Genomic DNA, 24935 nt, shown 5'->3' on the forward strand with positions numbered 1-24935 from the left:
TTACAGTTTTTATTGTTTATTTTATAAAATTCACACTTCATGCAATCATTTACTACAACACATTATTTCACAATTAAACATAATATTGAGCATACAAATTATGTATATATGTATAATATATATTACAGAAAAAAGTTAACAATTGCAAAGTATTTTCTTGACTAAAATCTTACCAAAATTCTCTTTTGATTTATTATTTGGAGAGAGGAACTGTATAAACTTTATAATCTGGTGTTCTGGACAACGTTAGCTTTCGGAGTTTTATTTACACTTGTCGCGTGCAGGACTCGCAACCTCTCTTTGGCAATGGGAAGAGGTAGTTCTGGTTTAGAACTAGCACCGGGAATGTGAATAACTGTACAGTATTGTTTGTTTGGAACATTCGTAGTTTGATTATGCAGATTTCCATTAGAGACGCTACCATTAAAAAACTGCTTCTCATTTGCAAACTGTTGTTCTTCAAGAGAAGCATCTTTATCGTCTTGGACAAAATCATCTTTACTGTGTTCCTTTTTGTCATGGAATACGTTATTTTCTTCATCTGTTATTTTGCATTCTCCATCTTCAGGAATCTCAGTGATAGAATTAATTTTTTGTAATCTGTGTGAGTTGATACTTAAAGTTTCAACATTAGTAGTTTGTGGGTTAATATTATGATTTTCGTCGGTACTCTCAATCCTTTGAAATTTTGGGTGTTCCTTTAATTGTCTATTTATGCTATCAATTATTGTTTCTTCCTGAAACACTCGAATTTCATCTTTAGAGTTTATGTCTGTAGATGTTTCTTCTTGAAAGCTACATGATATATCATTAACGTCAACAGTTAATATATCAATATCATCAGACATCAATTGATTATGGATAGCATTTCTGGTGTTATTTTTTACACATGAACTCGATTTTGGAGGTTTCCCCTGTTGAAATGATTTACGCTTTTGAATGGAAGAACGAGGCGAAGCCTGAGGTCTGACTTTCACCACCAACATATCCTCCTGAACTCTTTCATTAATGTCACTAGTTTTTAATCTAACATCTTCTACGGAACCATTTTTTGTCAAGTTACTTTTTTGAATGCTTAGAAGATCTTCGTATGATTTATTTTTAATATGTAAGCCATTTCCAATCTTCTGTGGATTGAAGTTTGCAAGCGACTGCGAGCGTTCGACGGGACCTCTCAGATGCGCAGACTGTCTTCCTAATGGAACTCTAGGATTATTAGTAGGTATGGGAGGAGCCGGCTTCTTTCCAGGTCGATGACATGCTCTGGGACTACGTGGCGATGGATTATTACTGGAACTAAAAAAGTTACTACTATTAACTCAAGATTTTAATAGGGAAGGAGAAAAATTACTTAGATTTAACATTTCCTGTAAAATGTATAACTAATATTTTGTTCTAATAGAAAACTGATCTATATTCAGAATCAATTTTTAAAATAACATTCTACATGTAACACTGTATATAATACACTGATAGCCAAATGGCTGAGACAATGTGTCAGTTACTACTTTAGGGAGACGCTAAATCGAATCCAGGTGAGTGAAAAGTAATTTTTCATGGATGGTCTGTCCCTGTATATGTCGAGTCTCATTCCTCACCACCCAATTTTCCCCATTATGGACATGGTCAAATCAAAACTTGGTATGAGAAAAGAAGGCCATTGCTAATGCTTGTAAGGCAAGAAGGGAGAAAAATTGTACATAACTTACATCTAGTGTACCTATTCTACAGGTCAGATATGAAGCTATACATTTTGAATTATCAAATTAAATGAGTTCAAATTTTTAATATATTTTTTCTTTAGGAAGATGAATAATTTTATTATTATTAATTAAAGAGCAAAAAGCATAAGTATTATTCAGATAATAGAATGCTATTGGATACAAAAATTCAAATATTTGGATTTTCAGATAAATAATTCAGAGTAAAATCCATTAATGTGTTTTTATCTATTAATGTACTGACATGTATTAAATAAAACAGATATTTTGGGTGACTAGTGTGAGACCTGTAAGGCCCCTGGGTCTAAATTAATAATTTATTAATTATGTTAAATATTGTCACCAAATATTACTTCATTTTTGGTGAGAAAAATAATGTTTTAACGCGGGAAAAGGCAGATAACAGATGTTACTTCCTTTCACAGAAGTTAGAACATCCTCTGACTTTCCCTTATCTGGTTAAAATCCCGCTCAGATGGGAAATGTTTACCCCTCATTCATTCCCCTTTCATTCGTTCTCATGAAAGAGTTACTGGCCGATGATTGGTCGAAAATCAGGAGATATAGAGGGAATTTGTCCGAATTCAGGGAGTTCATCGACAGACATAGAGAGTGTCCGAACTCCATACATTTTCCTCCTGATGACCAACGTCCTTAGACGAGTCACATACAGAATAATTCCAGAGTTAGCACTTAGAAAACATACTTGGATTTTGTGCACATATTGATCTCCCATGGAAAGATGTAAACGAACTTTATCTCCAAAGTGTCCCTTGCATACAGAGAAGAAGACGAACGACAACTAGAACAGGTTGTATGTTTCATAACGATTTTGTGAGCTCTCTCTCTCAATCGCGCATCAGTATAGTATAAGTCCATGCCTACATCGTGTATCTTAATTGTCGTATTTCTATCCCTCGTTCCTCGATATTTGTATTAGTTTTACTTATAGAATCATTAAATTTACTTTTGTTTGTTTTATATAAGATATGGCTCTTAATTTGAATTGTAATAAGATCTCTTACGCGTGTTAATCCACGTATAATAAGATTGATTAACTGGTGTCGGGACCCTGACATTTGGGATAAAGACCTCACAGTCTTGAATCCCCTTTTCCTAAATATTACAGCCCTCCCGGTCAAACGAATCTTGACATAAGATCGGATCTCTCGATCCGAAACACGGAGAACTATTCTCACGGAATAGTGCCGATTAAGTGTTACAGGAGTATACTTACTACGTAACCCCGGCTGATCTCACACTAGTTATAATCTTAACTATTTACAAAACGTAACAGCAAATATTCTGTTTCTGATTATTGATCTTTAAATCAAAAATATATGAAGTTACTTTCAGAATTATTTAAAATTGCTTTATGTAGAAATATAAAATGTGCAAAGGAGAATCAGTTTTAAAAATGTTATCAAGGAAGATACAAGTACACTTGTAATTGTTTACAATTATTATTGAATTTTCTTCAGAAACAGTAAAATTGATCTACAAGGTGGAAAAATAAATACCGGAGGTTGCAAATGCCATTCAATTAGAATAATATTAAAGCAAATTGTATCTTGTTTGTATTATTTTGCATGCAATAAAATTAGTTTATGCAGTATCCGAGAATCTATCAACATTAAGTGGGACTTGCTGTATTAAAATTTGTTCTAAAACAAACGATAATTTTCATTTATTGTTTTATTCATATTTAAAATAATATATTAAGTAAAAAAAAATTAGAATAAACTTACTAATACTTTTAATGGAAAAGTTGACTTGCAATACTAAAATCAATATAACAATGTAATTAATGAGTTTATACCATATTTTTTTTTAGTTGCATATAAGACAACCTTGCATATAGGTCGAGGTGTAACTTTAAAGATCAAAATAAAGAAAATTAGATTTATTAATACAATTCTAATTTTATTTCATTGAATCACAAGTAAAATATCAAATGAATGTAAATGCACACATTTGTCCTGCAAAAATTACTGGCATTTTAAACTTAAAGGAAAAATCTTGTAAAATTGACAACATAATTTGTTTATGTAAAGTTGGACAACAGGAACCTTTTTTGCCAATTCTTAACAGTCGATTACACTTATGAGTTTCTTCAAATTCTGATTTTCAAATAATAATTTATTTTCACGTGGAAATGGATTAAAACTTATATCAAACTCCCGTATGATTTTGCAATTCAATTCAAAAGCTTTGTTTTTCCTATTGCTATTCATCTATACTCCTGACAATACACAAGAACGATTCAAATGACCGAGATAAAACACTTTTGTTTTTAAACACCAGAAGGTAAGAATCCAGTAAAAAAAAATGTGAATACACAGTTTACAAAAATTATTGCAAAAATGCAAAGAATCCTTCGCTCACACGTATAGGATGACCTAGGTTTTTGGAGCAGTGAAAAATGAATAAAAACCTCATCTTATATGCGAGTAAATACGGTAATTTAACGAATTAAGTCAGATAAATGAATAAATTCATGTAAACAATAAGTGTGTCTTTAAATTTAAATAATTACAACAAATTCCCACTTTACAGGTGGTTTGGCACTTGATAATCATTTTACAACAGACCTTTTATGATAAAATAAAATTCACTGGCAATAAAATATTCATTTTACAATGATGTACAATTGCTGCCAACTGAACCATACAAGTGGTTGATAAATCAATCAGTGATGTGAACACAAGTGTTTTGAATACTTAAGCCAGTCAGTGATGCAAATAAAACATTTAGTAATCTGAATATTTCAATAAATTGGGTAAAAGAAATAAAATGATAAAAAGAAAAAAGTTTCGAGACAATACTTTCAACTTGAGAAATCTTGGTGAGTATTATTATTTGCAAGTATTTTCATGATATTAGTGTATTTATGAGACTACTTATCATAAAATTAGTGCCCATTAAATGTAATGAAAATTCAAAATAATTCAAGAAACTTATAACAGACTGTAGTCACGTCAAATATTATCAATTCTGTATTGATAAATTGTAAATAATGCAGGAAAACAAAGACTGAATATTTAAAATGATTTGGGGAAGGAAACTTTAAATTAAATTCAATAAATATATATATGAAAATATCACATTGGAAACATAAGTGATTTTTAATGTTATAAGTTTAATTTTTTAGAAAAAAAATTACTCAGAAAAGATGGTCATTAATTTGAAAATTTATTCTTACTTATTGCTTGAACATGTCACAGAATTTGATTCAGATTGTGTTCCATTTGTTCCACTATTATAATGTTCAACATTGGCAAAAACTAACGGACCATTTGGGGTATGTGGAGTAGTTGGTGTACTGATAAAGAATTCAATATCTGCAAGAAAAATAAATGAATAAATATTCAGTTTTTCCCATAAGTAACATTTAAAAAAATTTATTTATATTAATTGAATAATTACCTCCTGGGAAGAACCAATCTGCATAAGTAATAAGAGAATCCACAACGGAACTTAGCAAGTTCGTCATTGTCATGTTGTACCTAAAATCAAGTAAAATTATTTTTTATTCTGTCATAATAATAAATATGTATTAACTTATTATGTTATTTAAATATATTTTACCCTAAATGAGTAGATTCCTGTTCAATTGGCAGCCAAATTAAATTTGGACTTAGAACTATTGCCAAGTTGTGAGAAGACATCTTGTTAATCTCTGAATTACTTGCTAGTTTGGCCAAAAATTTTATAAGGTATCTGGAAAATAGTTTAGTACTTTAACTACTTTAACAGACAATTTTAAAAATCAACTTCACAGTGTTTTAAAATATATAACCACAGCTGACCGAAACAAAACAAACAACCGTAGAGAATGTGTTTATGACCATCCGTTACTGTATATTTATTGTACATAAATATAAAATAATCTGTTTTATATGAAAAATAAAATAAAAACTTCCTTTCTCACGAATTCTCATCTTCCTATTTTTATTTATGACCTTTCGTGTAATGATTCTTTTGTATCATCATGTATTTGAAGTTTTATAATCCGATTTACTCAAATTTATACATGTACTCTATAACCTACACTTTTTGAATGATTTAAACCAGTAATGTCACACATTTTTGATACTTAAAATATCTCATTTCTATTTTAAATGCATTATGTTAGCTTGCTAATGCTTTAAAATATTTGTAGAGAATATACATGTTTAAGTTACACATCATTTACAATTATACAACATGCAGTTATAATACTAAATACATATCAACTGTATGTATTTACAGTAACGTATCTACACAAAAAAAAAATAAAATAACCATTAAAATATAAAATAAAATCATCAAGAACACAGATTCATACCTGAGATTGTTAAAATTAGCTTCCGGTAAAGAATTAAGGATCCTCCACAGAGTTTGTAAACGAGTATCACTATCAGAAATTCTGTAAAAATTGACCTGGTTTTATCATCTAAAAATTACTTTCTCAGTAATTGGATTTTAGATTTTTATTCTACTTATATTTATTAATTTTATACTATTATATCAATAACCTAATAAAATATATAGTAATAAAACTTCTAATTCTAACAATAACTAGCAGTTCTAACATCTATACCCAATGGTGGCCGAATGGATAAAACCACCGAACACTGGTAGATGGTTGTGGGTTCAAACCTCACCAACAAATTGGCCATGTGAAGTTTTCCAGGTTTTCTTCACATTTTTAACATCTAAATAGGACCAGTTTCCACATAGAAAATCCTCCTGGGAGGCATCCCCTCAGCAGATCACCCACATGTTGCCCCAGACACACACAGATATTGTCTATAGACAAACTAAGTATATGCATGATAATATTCAAACAATTTTCCAAAAAAATACACATTTTTTTTGTTTATAAAAAAAATTCAAAAATAAAAATAACTGCTTTAATAATGATTTTTTCCCTATCAATAAGACATTAATTCATATTGTTTTGGTTTTAAAGTTACAATTAATAATTTTTACTGAATAAGAGTATTTAATGCATAACTAAAATTTTAAAATAAATTCATTGCTTTTATATTTTTGAAATGCATTAAAAAAGTTTTGAGAGAATTGCCAATGACTGTTTGAAGTTAGAAAAAATTGGCCCAAGCCATTGTTCCGACCAATATTTTGAACCCGAAACATTCATCAATCCAACTTTCAAAAACTAATGCATAAATAACAAACTATCAAAATAATGTTTATTATAATTATTGAAATTTGTGACTTGACTTCAGTTGTGCAGAAGTTCATAATTACACAATGTCGTTTGGAACACCTTGTGCATGAGTAAACACACACATACACACACACAGAAATTTAAATGCTAAAAATCAATATAATTGCAAAATTTTTTAAACTTTTATCTAATGCTTGTATTTTTCCTCTCAGATTTAATTATCATTCCAAAATATTGCTATTTTCATAACACTGTACTTCCAACAATAATCCAATTAAGATCCGAAAACGGGAAATGCTTAAAGATAAAAATAGCTATTGTATTTACTGTATAGTCAATTGCATCTAAAAGCCAAATTAGCATATTTCTAGACTAAAAGCAATTTTTTATTTAATTAAATTATGGAATTTGGTCTAAAGATATACAGTTAAGTTTATCATTGTATACTAAAAGTTAAAATTTATTCAGAATTAAGCTGTCATTAATGTTAACACAACACAAGACACTAATTTTACTGCCCTTTTTTTAGGCCAAAATGTTGAAATTAAGTTAATAAAAATAATTAGTTGTGGGCACTGAGAGGGTCTCTTTAGCAAGCCCGTTCGACTTGCATTGATATGGGTTTGGCCAAACTCATAACAGAGCAGCCAGGCTCACAACAAGGTGACTGGATGATGAGGGACAGAGCCAATGCGTCCAAAATATTCCCCAGAATTTTTCCAACCCATTCTGGATTTGATCACAGTTCTCTGGAGCAGTAAGATAATGTGTTAATTGCTCGGCCATCTGTCCGAGTAACAGACATTTAGAAAGTTAAAATTTAAGTTGTTAAAATAATCTTTGCCAAATATATCTCAATAATTGAGAAATTTACTCATTTTATATATAAATTTGTTACGAAATACTGTAGTAATTACAAAACATGACAATTATTATTAAAATTAGGCTGCTAAATAAATTTGTCTAAATTACATATTACATAGAATACATTTACAACATGTACATAAACACTAGAATTATTACATTTAATGTTTTTACAGAAAATATTAAAAGCATTTGTAATCATTGCATTTGACCTTGAACAAATTAAACTGACAGCATAGGTGTACATAAAATAGCAACCGTTTATAAATAATTAATGCATCGTATGCTCTAATGAAAATATAGACTAAAATACTTCCATAACCTAATAATTTAATATTAATATATAACCTAATTATCATTTACAAGTATAAAGCATAATGATTATTACATATAAGCTTAAATTATTAATTAACTAATCAGGCTTTGGCTGTATTGTATGTACAGTATAAAGATGATAATTTTTTATTTTTATAATAAATTATTATTCAGTTTAATATAAATATATTAATTAAATTGAAAAAAAAAATACTTACTCTGCTGCACTTAACCAATCATTAAACAACTGAAATGTAAACAGAGGTTCAGGAAGTTCCCTCAAGTAAGATTTTAATACACCTTGAAATAAATTAATGGTATTAAAATAATTTTTTACAATTATATTTTATATTTTTTAAAAAGTATTATACCTGCAACAATATGCGGATCTCTAATATCATCCAATAAATTCACTAATCCAGCATCGAAAGCACTCTGCGAATAAATTTAACAATAAACAAACTCATAATATATATATAATTTATATATATATAATAATATATATAAAATATTATATAAATTTAATATCATCAAAATATAAATATTTAATATCAAATTATTTATATTTTGAAACAATTATATAATCTGTACAATTATTTGTTGACCTGTCTTATTGGCCAGTTGTTCCCAATAGCAATTTCACATAATTACTTTAGTTGCAGAAATTTAAAAAACAACACAAATAGTACAAAGTGATCTCATTCTTGATATATTTAATATTTTTTACCATCACAAAAAAATATAAAAAATCTTAGTGCACTTTGCATAGAAAAGAAACTTTTCTTGCTTTTAATAATTGACCAAATAGATGTGTTGATTATTTCAACAAGTGAAGATGCAAATGCCAAGACATGAGCAAAGAAAGAAGCTTTTCCATCCAAAAGATGAAAAATGAAACAACTTCAAGTGTTTCGAGTTTTTCACTTCTAGAAATGAACTTGAAACTGCTTATGTTGAAATATATGATGACATCACCTACTGTTGTGTCATGCAAAAGCTATTTTTACTTGCTTAACATTTGTTATAATGTGATGATACAGTGCTACTTCAAAGCATTTTATATCAAGTTATCTCAATAACTAATCAAACACAGGGAAAAGAGTATCATCTTTATGGCAGTTCACACTTTAAACCTTAACTCTAGCATATTAATATAGTTTTCAATGTAATGATTAATAAAAACGTGCCAGAGTAAAGATGCAAAGCATGAACTATTGGAACTGTTATTGTAAATAACATCTTTAAGTATTTATTAGAAACTTTAGTCCTGGAAAAAGTAAAGTAAAATAATAAATAGCAAGTTATATAATGACTCATTACAGTAATTATTCATACAACGTATCGCAGTTCATTGCTAATCTTTAATGCTTAAACTTTCACTTTACAGCAAGATTACCCAAGCTTAAAATTTAAAGATTAAAGTTTACAGTTAACTCAAGATTAAAATTTTTAATTGTTTGACTATTCTATTATAGAATTTGTAGAAAAATATTAGAAATGGAAATTCTTTGAGACATTAAATAATAATTAAATTAAATGTTTTTATTAAATTTATATGAAATTTTGTGATATTATTATAGAACAAAGAATAAATTGAAGTATTTGTATAAAAATATATAATTTATATGCTTTCAAGAATTGAAATTATTTAAAAATGAATAAAATACTACACAAAAGAGTCATGGGTGCACACCATTTAATCTGGGTTTGATTTTTCAACTCTCTCTTGGTTTCCGTTATTCAAACACTATGTAGTGTTTGAATAACAGAAAAGAATAATACTATGTAACACTATGTAGTGTTTGAATAACAGAAAAGAATAATACTATGTAACACTATGTAGTGTTTGAATAACAGAAAAGAATAATGACACGGTTTCAGATTATTAAATATCTCTTGGTTTATTTTTATTATTTTAAGCAATAGCACAGTTTTTAAGCTAGAGAAAGAAAAAAATTCTCTGTAGAATTAAAAGGCACAAAGCTTAAAAACATAAATTTGTTGATTGTATACCTTATTTATAAGATATACAATCAACAACTATCATCATCATCATCAATCTTGACTTTATAAAGTATTTCATTATAAATACTTTTAAGCCTCTGTAAACTTAGCTAATTTTTGCAAACTCTTTGCCTGTATAAAATAATATAAATTTTAAATATTTATAATAATATTTTTTCATTTCTTTCTGCTAACATTAATGTATAATCAATCATCAAAATGATAAATACATATTATAAGATTTGACAGACCAAGTAATAAGAAAAAATAGCTCCAGTGGTATGGACGTATAAGACATGGATGGACAAAGAGTGGTTGCTGTGAGCACTAATTAAATGGAAAATGGTGGGAAAAACAGGAAGAGCATCCTTCTTTTCACTTCTTTCCATGTTCCTCTTTCCATTGAAAAGAGGAACATGGAAAGAAGTGAAGAGAAGAAACATGAGAAATGTGGTTTGACAGATGATGCAATGTACAGAGAGAAATGACATTATCTATATTGTATCAAGTTGACTCAAGTCTCCTCAAGGAATGAGGAAAATCCACTGCATATTTTCCTTATGATAGAATTTTTAAATATTTAGAAAAAAAATCCTGAATATCATCTAACATAAAAACATAGAATATTGCATTATCATTAAAATCTAGGTTTTGAATACAATTGAATCCATTTTTACTTTTTTTCTTTAAATCATTTTCCTGAAAATTTCTAAATTTTATCTGAATGATGCTATTCAACTGAAGTAGTAGTTTATTCTATATTAATGTAAAACAAATTATATTTAAAAATAATTTTAACATTATTCAGGAATTAAAAATGAGTTAGAATTAAAGAAAATTTTGTATACATAAATATACATTTTTGCTAATTTATTCCCAAAAGTTATAATCTGTGATCTGCTCAGAATGCAATTAAATACGTTCTTAACTATAATTAACAAAATAAATATGAATATAATATGTAAATAGCAATAATAAATATCTTAAATCCAATTAATTCACAATACAATTATACAAAACAACACAAAATCATCAAATTAAAAAAACTGATGTTTTATTTTCTAAAATATATGTCAACAATAAACTTTTCTTTTAAGCAAGAGACAGAGAAACTCCACATTTAAACGTAGTCGTCAACAAATTCTTCAAACCATTCAATCGTAAGCCAAACAATTGCCGTATTAAAAAGCACTACTTTACCGCTGCAATTAATAATAAGTTTCTAAGTAATTTGGTACTAGAGGCATTAGTCACTATCTCTTATTAATATGTATTATTATGTAATACAGTAATTAAGTAATAACACACATTAATAAGAGATGTTGCCTAATACATACACATAAAATACATAAACCTATTGCATCGACATGATTCAAACAGATTTTCACTGCCTCAAAGAGCCAAACAAACATTTAAATTACTTCAGAATATTTAGAGTTAAAAGATGACACTTGTTTTTATCTCCATCCTAATAATAATTTATATTACAAATAGAAAAATATTAACACAAATTAAATTTTAAATTTATTTACACATTTAAATTCAGATTTTATATCAGAATTGATGTAGATTTTAAACATTTACATAATGTCTAGTGAAAAAGTTAATGCTTAAGAATATTCCTGTTAGTTGAATAGTATCTATTATTATTCCAATTCTTTCTACTAAAGAATTAGAATATATACTATTAATTTTTATAATACATACAATAAGAGGGGGGGAGAAAAAAAGATAAATCGCCCAATTAACTAAACAGTAAAAAAATCAATTTGAATAATTTCTATTGCAGTAAAATGAAACAGGTCATGAAGAGTTAATGAAGCATTACAATATATAAAAATAAAAAAAAAAGAAAATAAATAGTGTCTAAAGTAGAGAATAAATGCAAACATTGCACAATTATTCTAACATTCAACTGTTCACATATATGAATTGTGCAATAATTAAAATTGTATAAAACAGAATATCAATAAGTTCTGCTGAGAATGCAAATTTGTCAATATATATGTTTTAAATATTGGATGTAGCTAATTTAGTTTTCAATAAAGGAACAGAGTGATAGAGCAAAAATAATAGAGAATTGAATCATATATATAACAGATTTGGGAAATTCATAAATAAAGTGTGTGTGTGTGTGTTCGTTCATTCTCAATTTTATGAAGACAATTTAGAAATTAACCTTGCTTAAGAATTAAATTTTATACTAACAAAGACTTAGTGTGTAATATATACAGTAAAGTCTGAAGTTTAAGAGTGCACTTTCAGGATCACTCCATGTTCCCTTATCCAAAGTAACAAGATTACCCAAAAGGGTTGTTAATAGATTTGACTCACCATTTTTTTTTTTTCATGTCAGTTTTTCAGGTTAACTTATAACAGACTTGGAAATGTTAAAATTCATCACTACATAATTTTACTATATACTTACATACAGTATTTGGTTTCCATTCTTTCATCAATTTTATTGCTCTATCAAATAATCAGTAAATACAGTGTACATTTACTAGTCACACATTAGTTTCACTTCTTCCCAAAAATACAGTAGGAGACCTAGGTGAAAAAATGTGAACATTCTTGCTCCAAAATTTCTGAATGCTCTCTAATGGAACATATAGTAAAAAACAAATACAATACCATTTTTAAAGTAAGGTCATGTGACCTAAACAGCTAGTTGTTAATCACTTCTTGCCCTGTCCCCTTAAGATGAGAACATACACTGGTTGTTAATGTATATTTTATGATACCTTTTTAATATGCAATTGCTTCTCATGGGTGTTCAGTATGATTTTTGAAAGACTTTTTGATTGTCCGTTTATTAGAAATATATAAATAGAAGGCTTCAAATTTATTGGTGAAGCCATTGGTGGACTTCAACATCAACAAATATTATGGTATAGAGAGCCCTGTTGCCATGTATTTATGTAGTAATGCTCTAAGTTTAAAGACAGACCATTTTAAATCTTCCATAGAATAGTGTGACCTTATGTAGACTGCTACTTTAAATGTGCCACTGACTTGGCACTCATTTAAATGGACTGCTCTACAATCTGATGCTCTGTTAATAATTTTGATAATGTAAAACATAGGGGAAAAAATCGGGAACACGGAGAGTGCTCTCTTAAGCAAACTGTTCCTTTATTCAATGCTCTGTGGATTCAACTGAATTAATTTCCAAGGAGAAAAGATTAATACAATTTTAAAGAAAGTGATCTTTCTCTATACATACTGAAATATAGTATGCATAAAACTAATAAAATTAATAGAAATTTACTCATTTTAAAATATATCAATGAATAGATTTGATTTTATGTGTGTTTTAACTAATTGATATTATATATTTTACATTAATCTGTAATACTATTTCAGTACAAAACCAAAACTTCCATTCCTTTCAATTTGTAGTAAGAATGTAAAGAATCATTTCTTTATTTAGTAAATTATATAAAACCTATGACTTCTATGATGAAAAAGTTTATTAAAAGCATACATAACATGATCACAACCCAGGATATCTTCAACTCTAAGAAAAAGTTTATTGTTTACAATCTTACAATAATATTTCATTATATTCTGATATAAATCCTTTTTACCCCATTCATACTGAATTATTTTTTTATAGATTATTATAATTTATAAAATATTTTCAATATGAATAATAAGTTTTTTTTATCTATGAAAATAAATACATTCAAGGAAAAAATGCTGTAATTTTTTAAAATATCTAAGAAATTCTAAGATAACTTTTAAAATCATGTTAAGAAAGAACACAAATAACTAGTATAAGCTACACAAGAAAAACAAAAATTTCAAAATATATAGCTGCTGCTTAAATTATTAATTATATATATATAACAATCTTAAAACTAAGAATTTGTAAAAAATTCTACTTACTTTTACTTTCTTTATTTTTGAACTACTCCCAGCAATCCTGAACAAACCCTGAGAATAGAATCCTAATTAATATATTCACTCAACAAAGAAATTCTATAACAAACTCTTGTTAAAGATATACCTCTTCGTCCATTCCAATTTCTAAGAGAAGGCATACACAAGCTTCAATCACCGATGCAATTTGTCTGTCTAATGTTCTTAAATGTTCTTCTAAAGGCTGGCCAAAGACTGGTTTAAACGGATATTTTTCTGGAGAAAAATTAATGGTTGAAAATTATAAAAATTACTGTCGATTAATACACCAACTTTTACTTACCAATTTGTGAGTCTAATACAGGTAGAGCCGATTCTAAAATTTCGAGTTCTCGCCTGTGATGGTCAACTTGTAGGTGATACCAATCAACAAATAATTTTGATAAAATAGGTTCTTTGGATAATATATCAAATAATTCTGCCGTTAAATTATCCTATACAAATATAAGAAAAAAAATTGTATTTTTATTAGTAGGCACAGTTTATAAATGCATTTTACTCACGCGACACTGTTCGACTTTCATAGATATATCCTCCAACTCTTCTTGTAAAGTATCGGCTTTGGATGGCGTGTTTATTGCATTATTAGTGCTTTGCTGTGTGTGTTTTAATGCCGTATTATATCTGGAAAATAATTTTTTCTATTCAGAATACATTGAACAAAATTTAAACCAATTTAAAATTAATGTTTTTAGATCTATACAACCATACTTTGTTTTTGTCGTATCCATATCTTGTATGAGTTTTGACAGCTGTTTTCTCATTCGAATAACATTTGGAAAATCAATCTAAATAACGAACAAATAAATCTTAGTTCAGAATTAAAAAAATTTTTTATGTATCTATATTTTTATATAGCATACCTCCAAAAAATTAATGATAGGATTCAAAATTGCTTTATCGACTTTAGTTTCATAAGTTAGCAATTCCTTTCCAAGCTCTTCTTCGATAGATGCACATTTATGTAGAACTGAACTATAAATATAAGTATTTAATCATTAAAATAGCAGAAATAACTAAGAAAATTTTCTTATAAATCATAGCAATATTCCAAATTTGAAGAATTTGTTTAATTTAAATAACAATTTATAACACACAATTATGTTTTTAAGACATGTTCAGCTGTCTTTCTGAAATCAAGTGTGTTTATTTACAGCTTAAATTGTTTCCTACCATGTTGCAGACTACAGCATTTTGTGAAGAACAGTAATACATTTGCAGCATTCTACTACAATTACATCTGTATTTATAAACATTTATATATATATATAAATATAANATATATTTTTTTTTAAATAAAAATATTAAAATTTGTAACATTGATAAAAATAAGCTATTTTAATTCCACTTATTCAGCCATAATTAGATAATTTTTTGACTTAAATTTAAGTTAAATGACAATATATTTTAACCTGTATGAAACAACATAATAAAAAAAAACTGGATTTTAATTAAGGTTATTTGAAATTGTTATATATATAACCAGGTAATATTTTGTTATGGATTGATAAATTTTCGGAATGCTTAAAATAATCAGTGACAACGTGGATCATCTTTCAAATTCTGCCAAAATTCTCACTTGAAAATACAGGATGCCAAAAGGTTATACTCCGAGCATAACATATGTATCATAGAAAAAACCTACAGTATAATTAAAATAAATTATTTTATTGAAAGTGAAACTAAACTTTATACTAACCCTAAAATGGACGAATCACCCAAATTACTGCTCCATTCTTGCATTTTTATGTGTGTTTTAACTAATTGATATTATATATTTTACATTAATCTGTAATACTATTTCAGTACAAAACCAAAACTTCCATTCCTTTCAATTTGTNATTATCTTGTTATTATTTGTAATGTGTATTAAATATGAAATAATTAGTTCATAAGAAAAAAAAGGATATTTTCTTTTATGAAGTAAATTTAAGAACTGTACTTATATTTAAAAACACAAAAAAATTGAAGCTTTGTACAGTTATTTTGCAATTATTTCTAATATTTTTAATGTTAATAAATTTTTATCAATACTAACTGTGGTCGTTAATCCATAAGAGACAAAGGGAGATTATCCCCAATATTTTTGTACTGGAAAATTGTCCCTCCAATGTACTTTATTTTATACCATACTACAAAAATTAGGAGTAGAAGCAGAAACTGTACACTACAGACAGACAGTACATACTACGTTTACATCTATTCAAAACACAAGACTTTTTCCTTACTCATTGTTGTCATTGGCCCAACTCCTGTACATCAAAATCATGTTTTTAAGTTTGGTTATTTTAGGCTAACTCAAATCAATAAAATTATTGCATTAATAAATATTTAAAACTCTTAACTTTTTCTAAATATATGCCAAAATACTGCTGTGCAAAAAAGTATTGTGGCATATATTTAAAATCAATAGAATTATTTCGGCAAAGCTTGCAAAATCCAGAAGACGACCCATAACCTGAAATTGTCATTAAGGATATGATTTGAGGACCATGTGGCACCTTCATTAATTATGCTTAGTTATATAACAACACATTGAACTTAAACTATAGGTGCAAGAGAATGAAATCAGGGAGGGGGAGAGGATTATCTAAGTTTTATAGTAGCCTATATTTTCCATAAGGTTCTAGAGTAACTATGGAAAATTCAGTTCAGATCAGCCGAAGGGTTGAAAAGTGTATAGAGAACAGGTAGACATTTTATCTATATACTTTTTGTATATAGATAAAATGTCTACCTGTTGTTTAAAATGTCTAGAATCGTTTAAAAAGTATATAGATAGATCTATATACTTTTTAAACAATGAATTGTTTCTTCTTATTGCATTTTAATATTTTACAGTTGATGGCCAAACAAGTGGCAGTCTACCATTCTGGAAAACCTGAAATTGAATCCAGAAGAGTCAAAAAAACCACAGGAATCATTTTTAAGAATCAAGTTTCAAATTGATCGTATTTAAGATATAATGTTTTATAAATTTACTAAAAGAAATTAACAAATACAAAATGTTTCTGCCGAATTTTGTTAGATATGTATGGTTAACAGTACAACCTCGACGGACAATATTTTCAGATAAATACCTCAAAGTATTAGTGAGAATTAACGAATGGTGGTAACAATGAAATTATATAATTAACAATAATAAAAAAACTTCAGTTCTCTGGCTATGATAATTCACAAGAAATTAGTCGAGAAAAGATATACAAACTGATAACTGCACAAGTTATGATTTCTGACATCTGTTCTTTAGAATTTAGAATAACTGAAGGTAAACAGAAAAATCTGATAGGAAATAAAAACTGGCAATTTTTAAAAATTAGATTAATTTTTAAAATATTTTATTATTATTATTCCTAATTTAAAAAAAGAAATCACAATTATAGATTTTAAATATAATTCATACATTAAGTGATTGTATAGAAGTACATTTGCTTAATTTTGTTGTCATCACAAAAGTATAAAAACTTGCAGCTTTAAAATCGGTTTTAATTGCGCATTGAATTACAAATGAATCATAATAATTGTTTCAATTTTCACTGGAGTCAGAAGGCTAATATAATAGAATAATAGCTTATTAGAAAGCTGATCTAATAGCATTTAGTAATGGAATTAATTCCTTGTTTAATGATTAAGTCATAAAATGTAGTTTATTATTATATTGCAAACAGTTGGAAATGGCCATCAAAGAAACTGTTACAAGTATTTTTAACAATAATTTTCTTCTTCTTTTAATTCTTTATAGATTAATCAGTCTCTAAAAATTAAGAATACAAAGTTTACATTTTAAATAATCCATAAAACATTTAAAAAAATACATTTTTATTTTGGAATTGGATATAAATATGTAAAACAAGATGATTTTTTAATAGAAGTAACTTTTAGGTCACTCATATGTATACATGCACAGAGTATTTAAAATTAAACTTCAATTTTTTAAATAATAATTTGTGTTATATAAACAATATTAAATATATAAATAGTAGCGTTAAAAATATAAAATTTAAACAGAATTAAAAAAAAAATTATTCGCACTTTTAAAATTAATTTGAATGAACTAAATAGGCTAATGAATTATTAGCCTAGTTACACGTTATAAATCATTTAAACTGTAGACTTAATTCGATTACCGAATTTAGTTCTGAAAAATGAAGTTCTTCAACCGAACAGACGGTCGTGAATTTAATTCAAAAAAAGACATTGCGCAAGTATCAATCAAAACAATAATTACAGCTGTTTGTACGTACCGTCACGGAACAGAAGAATGTAGCAGTAATATTTGCTTATTTGTAATTTTAACTAATGTATTAATGTAGAAATATTTGGAGGAGAAAATATTTAGCGTAGTCGAGCCTGTAGAACATAATATGGTTCCACTTTTTTTGCACTCTTTACTTTTCATTTAATAAATTATTTCGCCATTATTCATATTTTGCTACCATCTGTTTAAATTCATATCACTATCGACATCCTACATAAAAATATCACTAAATCTACAAGTACTCGCAGAAGTTTCGCTCGAGTAATTTCAAGTATTTCCACCGAAGTGTTAATTATTTTAACGGGAAAATTTATTATTTTTTTTATAGAAATAAAAATTATCTGACTTGTAAAGTGATGTTTTTTAAACCAAGCACATATGTAAATAAACTATTTATAAAATTATAATGAGTTTAACCTTCTAAAAAAGAAGAATTTCTGGTAAAGAATGCGAGTAATTGCTCCATAAGCAACCAAAAGTTTTACGTCCGTTTTACTTTTAATTTTAAGTAAATCGGCAATTAAAAAATTTTATTAAAAACTAAAACAGACCAGCCTTTTCTCCGCCACGGATGCTTCTGTGCCGACGCCCTGAAGACACGCTGCTATTTTTTTCCCCGTATTGTGACATGACTGCTTGATTAAATCGACACGCTTTTCCACATTAACCAAATCTTCATTCAAGGCTTCTGTCTTTTCAGTCCTGTAATTAAATTCAATTTAATTATTTTTTTAATCAGAAAACTAGAATAATTTTGACATTTAAGAAGGAAGTTTATTGTGCCAGCTTAAATAAAAAAAATTTTTTCTGTGTTACAAAAACAAATGATTAATAGGAAAATTGGAGGAAATAAAACTGTAAATCAGTTTCCTATTAGAAAAAACTAGATAAATATCTTATTTACACAAGCAATTGCAATTTATAATGTAAACTAAGTAAATATTCTCCATAATTATTACATTATTAGAATAAATATTATAGTTAACTCTCTATTCATTCAAAAATTGTAGTTGTTTGAGCCTTTAAGAATTACTATTAAAACAGATTGCTTTGATAATGCAAAGAAGGCTCTTGTATTTACATATTTACAAGTGAAAACTTATCGCTCAAAGTATAAGCTTACTAAAAGATATATTTGCAAACTACAAAGTTCAAGAAAACGGGATCGAGCAACAGACTAGAGATAAAACACAGATAATTGTGACGAAACACAAACAATTCCAGGTATGAGAGGAGTATCTTTTATATTACAATTGATTTCCTTGTTAAAATTTATGCCGACTATAAATAATTTTCCTATAATGTCATCTGTTGGGATGGAGGAAAATCATTTTCGGCATGCTAGTCTGAATAACATTTTTTTAAAATATTTTTAAAAAAACACATTAAATTAAAAGTTTTATTTATACTCAAAATTTAACTTGTACTACTTTTCATATTTATTATTATTCTTTCTGTTCAAAATCATTAAACTTTTTAGAAGTGAATTTAAAAAAAGTAGTGACACACATCTTGATGTACGTAAGGCGATTTATTAATTAATATTGTTATTGTCTTAAGCTTCTCTGACCAATATTAAGCTCGATAAATGACTTACAAAGTGTCATTCTTATCGACGATGTTCATCACGTGGAGAAGACCATACCAACACAACAGGAAAAAACACACACAACACTACTAAAATCCCAATCATTAGTGAGGAGATCTCTCTCTGATATAATAAATTGAAGTGGAAAATGTCCATAAAGCAGTCAAGCGGGATAAGAGGTTCACAGCAAGGTAACTACGACCTAGAAGCAGGTCAGAAGGTTGAAAACTGGATTAAACATTTACACTAGGGAAAATCTCACTTCCGATTATTAAAAAAAAACAACAAAGAAACAGCACTCCAGTTAGAAATATTTAAAAAAAAAAACAACAAAAACTCTAAAAATATCTCTTTTTTCAACATTAGCTTCCGGTTGAATTAGCGCAAGGTCATCAGCATTAGGATAAAATCAAGTTTATGGAAAACTGGAATACAAGGAGTGAGTGACACGTGGACTCGCACGGAGGCCGCCATATTGCTCACGTGACGGCGTAACCTGCAGCGTGGTAGTTATTTAAAATAATTTAATTAATTAATTACGTTGTGGGGGGTACGACCGGAGGAAGGTTATGCCCGTTCGTCACGTGACGGAAAGTAAAACTGCGACTGCTTCGGGACGGGGATTAGCGTCGGTCGATAACAATCGGCATGAATCATTCTTTAAATTGTCGCTTTTTGTACCATCCCCCCGATGTAGTGGCCGTTTATTGTCTCTTCTCGGAAACGAGCAGAGCGCCTGTCATGTGCCAACGCTTTCCACATCCCGCAGAGCGTTGTGTTTTCTCCCGTTTCCTGCCCTGGAAACGGGGCCACCCAAGTCGCAAGAATGCCTAAAATTCGCTAAAATATTCCTTATTTAGAAGGGCACTCGGCACAAAAACCTCGAAATTACGAAAAATAATTGTATATTTCATCCGAAATTCGAAGCGTAATAATGAGGAAAAGTCTATGTTATTGTGCAACAGACCTCCTCGACTATAGAAAACCATCTTCTCTGGTTGTTAACACTCCGAAATTTTTTCGGAAAGGGGAAGAGGAAAAAAAGGCAACTAGAAATGAAGCTGTAGCTACTGTCAGTGACCATTACAGCAACAAGGTTCGTTCGCTTCAACCGGTCAGACAGGTTACATTTCCAAAGTTGTGGCATCTGGTCGAACAATCGGCATCTTTTGATATAGCGAGCGGGCAATATATTCTCTCCAGGATTACCATATTCGGGGTATAAACCACAGAAAAACTTAAAATATGGAATGCAACAACGATCGCAAAGCGAAAAGGAAGACAAAGAAACAAGAGGAGGATCCTCTACAACTCCTATCCAGTAAAGAAGCTATGGAAAGGGCCTATCACACATGTCACAACGTCTCCGATTTTCTGGTATCCGCGGGTTATCCATGGATCGGGAAGCAGGATAAAAAGAAAAAGAAACATTAAAATTTTGACAGAGAACCTTTCTTTTTTTTTTTTTTACGCTTTGCGTTGGCCTCAGTTTTTGTCTGGGAACATCTGTTCTTACTATTTTCGGTCTACGCGGTTCTTTACTTCCCTCATCCCGTGCAAACGCTACGGGAGGTCGACTAAATTGCATAATTTACCAAGAGGTTACACCCGAAAATTTCATGCTGCGGCGATTACGTGGCCAGATATTAAAATGCCATTTACTTTAACAAAAACGTCTTCGCGATCTTTGTTAACAACACAATTAGACGTGTTACAAAAGTGTCCCTTCTTCTATTGGAAGGGACACGGCTCCAATTTCGTCATACAGCTTCGGGGAAGAGAGAGAGAGAGAGAGAGAGGTGTTTAACATTCTCTCTCGAGCCAAAAAATATCGGGTGCGTGACGGCATATACGAGCCGCTATCCGGTGTCATTGTCACGTCTTCCTTCCAAAATAACCAATCTGCGGATTTCGAAAACGGCAACCGGATGCAGATTCGGGACGCACGAGGTTCCAAGCACCCAATAGAGCACGCTTAGAGAACGTCTTCCCCCCTATTAAAAAATAAATAAGAGCTAGTGATGCGGATGGTGCTTAGTTCCGGTACGACTCAGCCTAGCGTGATATCCAGAAAATAAATAGAAAAAATATATATATGGACAGAAATAAAGATGGCGGAAAGTGCCCACTATCTGAAATATTAATCTATGTCGTATTCTGGCCGTGACGGGGTGAACCCCTTCCGTCATTTAGATAAAATTCGATATCTGTTCCGATAATTAAGCAAACCGATAAAGTAACTATCCCCCCGGTCCGTGACAAATTTAGTAAAATGGTAAAAATCTATAGATTCGTCGCGTAATTAACCCGATTCAGATGGGAACAAGAGTGTCGACGGAAGGAAGAAAAAAATATTTTAAAAAATAAAGTAATTTCGTTAATGATAATGGAGTGACGTGTAAGAAGAGCGCGACACTTCCTTCCTCCATTATCGCGTTTCAGAACAATGTGGTAATATCCCCCCCTGCGATAGGAAAATGGCGGCGATACAGCTGTAGGAATATAATATAAACTGGCACCTATACACTTCCTCAAATACAGGAGGAGGCACGAAAGTTCGGTTCGGGTGCAGGTGGATCGTGTCGACAGTGATAGCTGTGGAATTTTTATCTCCAGTTGGGGCCGATCGTTTGCAATGGTAAAAAAAAAAAAAATTGCCAGAAAAAATAAAAATAAATAAATAATCCAACCAAAAATTCTAAAAATCGCGAGTACATTCGTAACTACCGAGAAATCTTCCTATCCACAAACGAAACCGTAAGGTGCAATTTCTACATCGTAAATTCCCTTAGTAACAGGAGGATGCCCCCTCGTGTGTTTACTCTAGACTTAGCAGTTCTCAACCGGGGGTGCTCGTATCCCGGGGGGGTGGGTACGCAAGAAGGATCGGTTAACATTACACGTAGAAGGGCTCGGAAGAAAGGTTAAGAACCGATGCCCTAGACTTCGATCCTAAAAGGGAAATCCTCGGGTGTCGGGTTTAGTGTCTATTAAGGAGAGAGATGTTTAAAACGATAGTTTATTCGGTAATTATAACCGATAAAAAAAAATTAATGCGCCATAATTTCCGAATCGTGAGAAACCATCTCTCGATATACGACAAACCTATAATCACGAAAGGGGGGAAAAAAAGAATATCCCTCACAAAATTAAAACCTCCGTACAATAGGTTAAGGTTTCGTGCACGGGGATAAACAGGAAACTACACGAATCTATACGCGTACAAATTCCCTAACATTACAGAAAAAGCTCTTAGCCGACAATTAACTGACACGTCCAAAAAAAATAAAATAAAAAGAAACCCCCAACAAGCTGTTGGCAATTACACAGCTTATCACCTTGAAAGTCAAGCACGAGAACAGCGCATTATTTATCAATACATTATCCATTGTCCTTAATCTAGCAGGGGGAGGAATGTATTAGTTAACAGCAATATCTCTGTTACGTACGTAGATAGATCGAGCGCAAAAATTCCGGCCACAATCTACACGGCGTCACGTGCTTCTGCGTTATCAATTTAGGTCCCGTTTTCTAAGAAATCCGATCTCCCCCCCCCCTCGTTCTAGGACGTAAAAATTAAGAGCAGGCGTTTAAACCGAGACGATCACATCCTGTGGAGACGTATCTGACCTTCTTAACGGGGCCTCAGACCCTGTCTAAAATCCTCCTATTACTTAATTAACGCAGAGCGGCTCCCCCGCAGTTAACCTTGCCATAGTATGACTCAACTTTTAGAGCCAAAGCGTGAATTGTTGTTGTTTTGCCACCATGTTTCCTCCCGGAATTATCGTTTTTATCGCCTCTTCCTCCCCTTACAAGTTTCCCAAAGATGGTTTTTGAGTTTTACGATCGGATGGGCCCCGATCGCAGCCATGCGATACCTTCTCGATCAATTTGTTACGCAGGAGGTACGAGTACGCCAATGGAAAGTTTAAACGGGCGGCCTTTGGGAGGTTTTTTCTGGTTTTTTTTAAATGGCTAACTACTTAAAATAGCCGCTCGCTCGACTAAAATACGATGCGATCGATCGGTGAACCTTACTCGATCCGACCGGTCGCATTCGCACTTGACATATTGCTCATTATTCCGTAACTAATTGCGCAAAAATACGCTTTTTTACTTTTTAAAAATGCCTATCGTGTATCAATTTTACCCAATAAAATGGCGACGACGCATTAATTTTATTAATTAATTATTTTATTAAAATCGAAAGCCATTGATGTCGATGGCAAAACGTTTTCGTGCCATACTCCGAATTACCAAAAGGTGGCGTTGTGAGATTCCATAAAAATTTTAATTTATTATTTTTAAGTAAAATTAATAAAAAAAACAATTGTTTTTTATGCGCGAATAAATTCCTTGTTTGTTGTAAGTAGGTTTCAGTATCGCGGTCTTTTTCTGTTTTTTTTTTTTTTTGTTTGCGCTCTCTTGGATAGTCACAGGTCAACAAGTACGGGTCACATGACCTGACGTCAAAATAGGTAAAAACAACCTTAAAATGATATACACTAATTGCTTACGGTGGGATTTTAAGTAACACCAACCAGAAATTGTTCTATCGATAATTATTAACTTGGGCATTTTGTATTAGGTATGATCGATCGTGAGGTATGCACGGGCCACGCGAAACAAATTTTAAACACAGTAATTTTATAAGTATTTTATAATAAATAATATTAATAAATTCTTTTTCGCTGAGGAATTTATTAATAGCGCGACAAAACATTAAAAAGTCGATTTAAAAAAAAAAAGAAAAAAAAATTACGTCGTGAATATCAATAAACTAGAGGGCATTAATTATGCAAATGAGCTCGCGCTATGTTAATTTAAATAAAATTTCGCCGGAAAAGAAAAATAATAATAATAATAATAATTAAAAAATGTAGAAACTCACCTGGAAAACGTTTGATCCGCTATTTGTTTAACTTTAAGAAATTGACGTTTCATTTTAATAATTTATTTTTATAGCTCTTAAAATTATATTAACTTTCCCATCTCGCTCGCATCGCATTATCCTTTGTCCGGAAAGGCAAATATCTATCTGTGAAGCAGACGGATTTACAGACGAATACACGATACTACCCCTCC

The 24935-nt window shown here is 29.9% G+C and overlaps 1 protein-coding gene across 1 annotated transcript; it reads right to left on the bottom strand.

The window, feature by feature from the left end:
- Positions 1–24935, bottom strand: LOC111631195 (rho GTPase-activating protein 44-like). Its single transcript, XM_023375402.1, has 16 exons — positions 24742–24935; positions 18801–18961; positions 15701–15752; positions 14865–14976; positions 14713–14789; positions 14505–14625; positions 14285–14435; positions 14090–14217; positions 13969–14016; positions 8445–8508; positions 8292–8373; positions 6049–6129; positions 5310–5441; positions 5148–5227; positions 4924–5062; positions 1–1296 (listed from the first exon to the last, which is right to left on the bottom strand). Exons 1-16 carry the CDS (start codon positions 24792–24794, stop codon positions 222–224), a joined length of 2556 nt encoding a protein of 851 aa, XP_023231170.1. The 5' UTR covers positions 24795–24935; the 3' UTR covers positions 1–221.

Source organism: Centruroides sculpturatus, unplaced genomic scaffold (assembly GCF_000671375.1).
Source record: "Centruroides sculpturatus isolate CEXI.00-Female unplaced genomic scaffold, Cexi_2.0 scaffold20, whole genome shotgun sequence".
In the NCBI taxonomy this organism is placed as follows: Eukaryota; Metazoa; Arthropoda; class Arachnida; order Scorpiones; family Buthidae; genus Centruroides; species Centruroides sculpturatus.